The sequence below is a fragment of the Camelus bactrianus genome, chromosome 9 (genome assembly GCF_048773025.1).
Source record: "Camelus bactrianus isolate YW-2024 breed Bactrian camel chromosome 9, ASM4877302v1, whole genome shotgun sequence".
Classification (NCBI taxonomy): Eukaryota; Metazoa; Chordata; class Mammalia; order Artiodactyla; family Camelidae; genus Camelus; species Camelus bactrianus.
Genome location: NC_133547.1, coordinates 11,533,471 through 11,541,984, shown reverse-complemented (window position 1 = coordinate 11,541,984; position 8,514 = coordinate 11,533,471). Strand labels below are relative to the sequence as shown.

Here is an 8,514-nt window from a genome sequence, read left to right as displayed (position 1 = left end):
AGCCTGAACCGCACCCCAACACCAGTCCAGGCCTCAGGCAGGGAGGACAGGCATGAGGCAGAACAGCTAAACAGTTCTTTATTGAAATAAACAGAGGCAGCAGGGCCAAGAGCGTGCTCAGAGCCAGCGGGGTACAGCCCCCTTCCTGTGTCCCTCTGGCCAAGGGGGCCAGGGGCCAGACCCCAAAACCCTCCTGTGTTCGGGGTGTGTGTGCAGGCGTGCGCCGTGGGTGGGGGGAGTGGGGAATTTCTTGATAACTATCTTTCTGTAAGAATAATTTGTCGGTTCAGGGGATGGCTTTGACAAGGGGATGCCAGCCCCACTAGCACAGCCCCCAGTAATGGGCAGGGGTGGGTCACCATCAGTGGTGCCCGCCGACGTGCTGCAGAAAGCTAGTGGCCCGGGGCGGACAGTGTGGGTGGGTGTGGCGTGGTGGGAGCCCCTGAACCCGTGGCCCCCTGATGCCCTCCAGGGTCCACTCTGGCTCATTCAGCCATTCCCCGGAACAGCTGCTGGGGTCGAAGAGCTCAGGGCCTGGCCTCTGTTGGGGAGAAGAGACGGGCATCAGCCAAGAAGTGCCCCTCACCCCAACCCCCACCTGCCCTGAGGAACAACCAGCCTGCCCCTCATGGACTCCTTCTGGTCCCAACTGCATCCTTGTCACTTCCTGAGGACAATTTTGTACATGCTGAACCCTCATCCATTTTGGAGGCTTAAATGATGTGTGCTGAGACCTTCCTCTGTCCTGAAGATGTGTTTGCTGAGGGTCTGTCATGTCTTCCTGAGGGTGGGTGAGCTGTGATGGGCTTGTTGGGAGTACTAGGGCTTTATCACTTCCTGTCTGTGGACTGCTGTGTTCTGAGTTCTTACACAGCCTGAATACGGATTAGTGTTTGCTGAGCTTCCTTACATCCTGAGGGCGGACCTCAGATGCTGGACCCTGCAGCAGGCCATCCAGTTGTGTGGGAGGCAAGGCTGGTTTTACTGTGCTCTGATCCTAGAGCTCTGGGGAGGCCCTGATCCCAGAACCACCTGCACCCTGGCTGCCGCCCAGCTCACCTCAACTTCCATGGTCATGTCCTTGATGTCTGGCCCATCCCCCTCCCGCTGCGGGATGGCGGGCGGCTCAGCGGAGGCCCCTAGGTGCTCTCCTTCAGCCCAGCCACTGCCCCGGCCTGGTGTGTCATCCTCAGGAGAGGCCTGGCTCAGCCGGATCAGGTTGCTGAAGTTGGAGTCGGACTTGGAGCCTGCAGGTGGCTTGCGGGCTTTGTGGCGGCCTGCCAGGCGGCTGCCGTAGAAGGCCAGGATGGGCTCGGGACCGGGGTCAGCCACCCGACAGCCAGCGGCAGCTGCCTTGAGTGGGACCAGCATGTCAGGGACCACATCGGCACGGGTCTCGCCCCACAGCCCACACCCCGCCTCCTGCAGACTCAGGTCGTCCAGCTGATTGATGGCCCTTTGCATGCCTGGTGCCTTCTTGTGGAAAAAAGGCCCGCTGCCCCCCGCACTGCCCAGGCCCACAGCCTCCTCCTCCTCGGCCAGTCGGTAGTAGGGGGGCCCGTCTTCTGCAGCAGCCACCACCGACGTGGGTGGCTTGCCCTCCACCTGCAGAGAGAGGCGGCAGCCGCGCAGTGAGAGCTGGTAGTAGCGGGTAGTCTCGTGGGCGCTGCGCAGCTGCTGCATGGACACAAAGGGGTGGCGCAGGGCTGCGCTGGGGCTGATGCGCTCGTGCGACTCCCATGTCAGCATGCGCTTAATCAGCTCCACCATGCTCTTGAGGTCGGCATGCTCCGCCAGCACCTCCCGGTCCGGGAAGGTCAGCCGACTGGCTGCCCCGCCGCCATTCACTGTCTCAATCTGGTCCAGTGACTTGAGCATGTACTTGCGGCGCTCCAGCGGGCGCACCTGGTGGGACGTAGGGTGGGGCAGGGGTTGTCACCGAGTCCAAGCCTTGGGCCCCAGGCACCCCTGCTGTGGGGCCCACTTATGACCCTCCCACCCCAGCTTCCAGTCTGCCCTCCAGTCTGGCCCAGAGCTCTCTTGTGGCTATGAAGTCCACACACCGGAACCCTGACTTCCAGTGCTGCCCATGATCTGACTTGGCGCTCTCTTGCTGCTGGGAGGACCATACCTGCTCACTAACACTAGACACCCTCTAGTCTAATCCACAGCCCTCCTACTGCTGCAGGAAGGACAGCTGACTGTAATCGTTTGTTTTACTGTGCCCTGATCCTACAGCTCTGGGGAGGCCCTAATCCCAGCACCACCTACACCCTGGCCACCCTCCGGCTCACCTCTCTCTCTGCTCTCACTGGCCCAAGTTTCACACCTTGCCCCAGACCTCCAGTCCCGCCCCCCCCGCCAGGCCATGGGTCCGGTCCCGAACAGCGGCTAGTAGAAGGGCTGCCCTAACCCTCTAGTCCTCCTTGGAATCAATTCCAGACCCCTCTTGCTTCTGCATCTGATCTCAGCCCTTGAGCCTCCCAGGAGTCAAGCCCAGACCATCTTTGCCAAATTGTTTGACAACCACTGGCCCAGGAGTTATCAGAGGAGCTGCCATGTACTTTCAGTCCCATCTGTGGTCTCACCCAGACTCCTCTCTTGCTCCCATGGCTGGCCCAAACTTCCAGTCCTCTCTGCTGTCTCACCCAGACTCTTGCCACACAAGTTTGATGACCATAGCCACAGAGGTGGCAGACAGGCTGCCCTGACTTCCAGTCTTACCTGGGGTCTCACTCAGAGCCCTCTTGCTGTGACAACCCCCGCAGCTGACCCCCAAGCTCCTGGTCCTCTCTGAGATCTAGCCTAGATTTTTTTTCTTGATGTGGCAGCCCCAACACTGACTGCCCTCCTCGCCCCCCCTTCCCCCCTACCTTGGTCTCAGCCAGGTAGTCAGCCGAGGACTTAAGCTGCCAGGGGTTAGTGGCATCAAGGTGGGGATTGCGCTTGAAGAAGTGGTGGGCCTTGCGGGCTGCGTGCAGCAGGTGGGGCTTGGGCAGGCCCTGGGTCTCACAGATGTAGCGCACCTGGTCGTACTCATTGTTGCCCGGGTAGAGGGGCCAGCCCAGGTGCAGCTCAGCCATGATGCAGCCCAGCGACCACACGTCCACCTTCTCACAGAAGGGCAGCCCCAGCAGAATCTCAGGGGCTCGGTAGAAGCGTGACTGGATGTACGGCTCCTTCACATAGCGCACCTCACTGAATATACTGGCCGAGCCAAAGTCGATCACCTGAGCAGTGGGGAGGGAGGCACATGGGCCAGGAGGGCCGATCTGAGTCTCCCTTGGCATCTCTCGCCAGGGTCTTCCTTCATCAGCCATCTGACTGTCACTGCGTCTGTGAGTCTTATCTCTTGTTAATGCTCCTGTCCATCTCCTCCAGCCCTTGTCTCTGGTTTGCGTGTTTGTCTCTCTGTCTCTGTTTCTCTCCACTAGAACTTACACCCATTAGGGTCAGGAATCCTCTCTCCTCTCTCACCTCACACTTTGGCCATCAGCCAATCTTGCTGATTCCTCCTGCTGTTCTGCCCACTCTGCATCCTATCCACGGCCCCACCCTGATCCTGTCCTCTCATCCCCCTCCTGGACTAATGTAGGGGCCTCCTTGCCGGTTTCCCTGTTTCTCCCCTCCACCCCCACCTTCCAGTTTGCCCCTCACATGCAGCCCGAGGGTCCCTGTGACCACCTGAGTCAGACAACCTCCCTCCCCTGCGCAGAATCTTCCTGTGGCTTTACCACATCCTGTGATAAAAGTCTTCACCCAGGCCCACAAGCCTCCAACAATCTGCCCGGTCCCCTTGCCACCCTCACCCTCTCCCACCTTCCCCCTCACTCACCCAGCTCCAGCCTCATGGGCCTCTCGCTATTCCCTGAACAAGCCAGACACATTCCCAGCTCAGGGCCTTTGCACTGGCTGTTCCCTCTGCCTGGAATGCTCTTCCTCCAGATGTCCACATGGCTCCCTCTCTCACCTCAACTCTTTACTCAAATGTCACCTTCTCAGGGAAGTCTTTGCTAACCATCCTATCAAAAACAGCACAGCCCACCCTTTCTATCCACCCTGCTGGCCCTCTGCTTTTCTCCATAGCACTTAACGCCATTTCACATACTATATGCTACCTTTGTATGGAGTTCATTGTTTCTCTACTCAACTTGGACATCAGTCCCATGAGGGCAGGGATTTTGTCTGTTCACTGCTGCATCCCTAGATACCTGAAAGAGCGCCTGGCACACAGCAGGGGCTCAGGAAAGAGTGAATGAATGGGCTTTTTTACCCCATCATGCTCTTTCTTTCTGTGTCTTCTTTGTCTCTCTCTTTTCTTTCTTTGCCTCTTCATCACTTGTCTGTCTCCCATCTCTCAGTCTCTCTCTCCATCTCTGTGTCACCTCCCTGAAGCCCAGGTTCTATTCTGTCTTCATCATCAAGCACTTAGTGACACCCCACACTGGCCCTTGGCACATGCAGGTGCTGATGAACACCTGTTGCACTAACGTGGTGAATGCCGGAAGGTCCTTGTCTCTCCCGATGCCTCTCGGGGGAGCAATCTGCCATTTTCACTCTGAATCTCTGTGATCCTGTCTCAGTCCCTCCCTCGGGATCCCTCCTGGAATTTCTCTGCTTCTGATTCAGCCATCCCTCACCTTCTGTGTACAGAAGGCAGTGTGACAAAATGGTTATTAACCTGGACTCTGAACACAGACAGCTGAGGCCTGAATCTTAGAGAGCTTGAATGACCTGATCACTCAGTCCATTTTCATGGAATTCCTTCATTCATCCCACAAATGCAGCCAGGAGACCAGTGCTGGCCAGGTGTCATGGATCTGTCCTGTCTGTCTCCTGCTGTGTTTGTGAGAATCTCTGCTTCACTGGGTCTCTGTCCCTCCATCTACTGGGGCAGAATGATCTCCCTTTTCCTGTCTCAGTATCTCCCTGTATCTCTGCCATTCATTTAGCACTGACTACACGACAGCACTAGGCTGGGAGATGCTGAGGAAACAGTGGTGACCTAAATGCTCCTGGCCCTGCCCTCACTATGCCCCTAGTTCAGACCCATCACCAGATAGTAACAAACCCAAAAGCAGACAGAGGGGTCAGAGCCGGGATTGGGGAACCTAGGGACTTGTGACAGCACCGAGGAGGTGCCTGTGTGCCCAGCACAGGGTCAGGCCCAGAGCATGCATTCGGAAAAGGTTTATTGATGAACAAACTCAGGATGAAGCTGCCATCCTTCCAGTCGCTTAGGACAGCAGGCTTTCATCCTCCCTCAAGCCCTCTCCTCCTCTCTCACGCTTCACATAAGATTTACCAGCAAGTCTTGTTCCCAAATCTACCCAGAACTCACCCACATCTCCTCTTCTCACTACCCTGTCACTGGTCCCACCCACCCATGTCTCCCACCTGGCCCACTTCTCAGTCACCCCTCACTGTCTTTCTGCTCCTGCCCCTTACGGGGGTCTTAGCTGAGCTAAGACCTGACAAGGATGGGGAGACCTCAGGTCTTGGAGGGAGACGATGTCAGAATTGGGATAGAGAGATGCAGAGGATTTCAGAGCCAGGAGGTGGGGAGAGGCATCAAGGCCAGGGAGGGAGACCTCAGGGCTGGGAGACAAGTGAGGGACAAGGGAGACTTCAGCGTCAGGAGAGCATCCAGGGCTGGGGGAATCTGGGAGAGGACAGGAACAAGGGACACTGCCACACCTGGGCAGTCGCACTCACCTTGACCCTGAAGGGGCAGCGGGTCTGGTCTACCAGCATGATGTTCTCAGGCTTGAGATCGGCGTGGATGATGGCCAGCTCCTTGAGCCGGGCCAGGGCTCTGAGCACCTGCAAGGTGACCGTGCGGATGTGACGGGCGGGGAGGGGTGCGAAGTTGTTCTCCTTCTGGAATTCGAAAAGGTTTTGCTCCAGCAGCTCGAAGACCAGGTAGAACTTGAGGGCGTCGTGGAAGAAATCAAGGAAGCGGATGACGTGGGCCTCCTCCGGGTCCAGGCCCCTCATGCAGCGCAGCAGCTTCAGCTCGTTCTTGATGATGCGGCTGCGGTAGGCGTCGTTCTTCAGGATCTTGATGGCCACCATCTCGCCAGTACTTCGCCTCCAGCCCTTGGCCACCTCCCCGAAGGTGCCCTTGCCCAACACCTCAATGATGTCGTAGCAGTCAGTCTCTGACTGGATGGTGGCCATGGTGCCCCTGTCGCTGGACACTGCCCTGCCACCACCCCTGCCCCACGGGCTCTGCCTCCGGAGCCTCCTGCCCCGACGCCGGCCCTGAGGCTCCCCCAGTGGGGGAAAGAGAACTGCGCTCGTCCCTAGCCCTGTGAGGTTCACCCCTGCCTCCCTGGCAACCCCCAGACCTCTGGGCCACACAGCGAGTCTGCCAGGGGCTGCACCCCTCCCCCCGAAGCCCTCCTGGCTTGGGACGAGGGGCCCCAGGCCCCCCCGAATGGGTTCCAGTGTTGCTGAGTGGCTCTGGTTCTGTTGTTGGAGACCCTCAGCCCACGCTGGAATGGGGGGTGGGGTGGCAAGTAGTGCCCCCTCCCCCATCCAGGGGCGGAACACTGGAGAGGCTGGGCAGGTGAAGGAGAGGAGAGTCTGATTGTGGACCTAGGGCAGAGAGGAATGGGACATTCCCAAACAGGTGGGGAGAGGCTGTCTTCCCAAGCTAGAGGATTTGTGTGTGTGTCTCTGCTCAGAAAACACTTGCCTCTGCCTGTGGCTGCCATGGGGTAGGTCTGACTGATATGGGACCAGGTTGCAAAAGGTCTTGAATGCCAGGCAAAGGAGCTTGGACTTTGTTCTGAGGGCAGTGGGGAGCCACAGAAGGACTTTGAGCAAGGGAGGGCAGGGTCAGATTGGAGCATCAAAGCTACTGTGTGAAGAAAAGTGGATTCGAGGAGGCAAGAGTGGAGGCCCAGAGCTTGCAGCAGGCTCAGGTGGGAGAAGTTGGCGGAGGTGGGGGAAGAGGCAGGTGGATGAGACACTCAGGAGGCCAGGAAGACAGGCCCTGCAACTGGCAGGTATGGGGGAAAAGAGGGAGCTGTGCAGGATAAGGCTCTGGCCTGGGTAACGATGGGATGGTTTCTTGAGACGTGAATAGGAATGGGGAGCAGTTTGGGGAAGAGGATGTTAGGAAATTTACATTGAAACATTTAAACACATGTTGAGGCCTTTAGAAGTCTTATCTGATCCTTACAACATACATCTTAAAATTGCCATTTTATTTTTTTTAATATTGCCATTTTATAGAAGAGAAAAGAGGCAAAAAAATGTTTAAATGCCTAAATCACCTAGCTGGGTGCCAGAGGCAGGTTTTGACGCTGAGCAGTCTGGCTTTAGAGCCAAGCTCTGAACCACCACCCCATACAACCTCCCAGTATCCAGGAGACATCAAGGGGTGTGTGCAGAGGCCACTGGATGCCCCTGTGGACCCAGGAGGGAATTTGGGAACTGTCAGCACAGAAATGAGGTCTGGGAGCCATGGGGAGGGTGACATGACCCAGGGAGGGTGTGGGTGTGGAGGGCCTGGGAGGAGCCCTGAGGGCCCAAGGGGTGTGAGGGGGAGAGAGGAGGGAAGAGAGAGAAGAGAGAGTTTTGGAAGGAGGAAGGAGCCCTGAGAAGTCAGGACACATGAGAGAGAAGCCCTGAGAGCTCATCGAGCCCACGGACTGATCAGCGGTGGTGAGAGGAAAAGCCCAAATGCTGGGAGCCTGGGCAGAGGGTGGACACGAGGAATGTAGGTCACTCCTGCCATGTTTGGTAGGGATAAAGAGGAACATGTGGTGCAGGAGTGACCCAAGGGGGGCCGGCTTGAAGGGAGAAGGTGCTGGAGTAAGTGGGGCATCTGTGACCTCTCAGGGCACAGCCCTCCACCCTTTAGAGCGGGAAGGTGGAGATGTGATGAGGAGTGGAGGGGAAGCTATCAGGGGCCTCAGAGGAGATGTGGGACTAGAGAGCTTGTCTAGGGCATCTCAGAGAGACATGGGGGATGCTGGGGCTTAGATTCTGAGTGGGGATGGGTCCCTGGGGACTGAGTCCCAGCCCCAATAGGAGCTGCAGACCCTGGGACTTAGTCCCAAAAGGCAGCCGGGGGTCTGGGGTGGAGGTTCTGACCCCGTGATCCTGGAGAGGGGATCAGGAGGGGCCTTCCTGGGTGGGGCTGGGGTGAACCGGGCAGTCCAACCAGCCAGACAGGAAAGGGATGGGCCAGAATGCAGAAGTGCTCTTGGAGGTGACGAGGCGGCCAGCAGAGGGCAGGTACGGAGCAATTGTATGCCGCTCTCTTAGGGATCCTGGGGTAATCCTGGCAGGAGTGGGTCACCCATGACAGGCAGAGTCCCGGGCAGAGGGGTCCTACAGCTGTGCTCTGCTGGGGAACTTCCCGGCTCAGAGGACCCCGTGGGAATCCTGAAGGGCTAGGGCAGTCCCTCCCACCAGGCCCACCCCAGGGCCTCCTTGATTCTCCTCAGACCAGGGGTGACCTGCTTCCCTGTGCACAGGATCCCCTCAGGCCAAGTCCCC

At 58.0% G+C, this 8,514-nt stretch overlaps 1 protein-coding gene across 1 annotated transcript; it reads right to left on the bottom strand.

Annotated features, from left to right (window-relative positions):
* Positions 1-361: 361 nt before the first annotated feature.
* HIPK4 (homeodomain interacting protein kinase 4) lies at positions 362-8,460 on the bottom strand. Its single transcript, XM_010947253.3, has 4 exons — positions 5,716-8,460; positions 2,874-3,230; positions 1,060-1,905; positions 362-541 (listed from the first exon to the last, which is right to left on the bottom strand). Exons 1-4 carry the CDS (start codon positions 6,538-6,540, stop codon positions 362-364), a joined length of 2,208 nt encoding a protein of 735 aa, XP_010945555.2. The 5' UTR covers positions 6,541-8,460.
* Between the last annotated feature and the right edge of the window lie 54 nt (positions 8,461-8,514).

Bases quoted from the DNA above. Each gene is read 5' to 3' on its own strand.
- HIPK4 (XM_010947253.3), bottom strand. From the start codon at position 6,540: ATGGGGGAGGGGGCACTACTTGCCACCCCACCCCCCATTCCAGCGTGG. The intron at 1,906-2,873 runs GTAGGGGGGAAG...ACGTCCCACCAG, and splicing joins ACTACCTGGCTGAGACCAAG to GTGCGCCCGCTGGAGCGCCG. The intron at 542-1,059 runs GTGAGCTGGGCG...TCTCCCCAACAG, and splicing joins ACATGACCATGGAAGTTGAG to AGGCCAGGCCCTGAGCTCTT.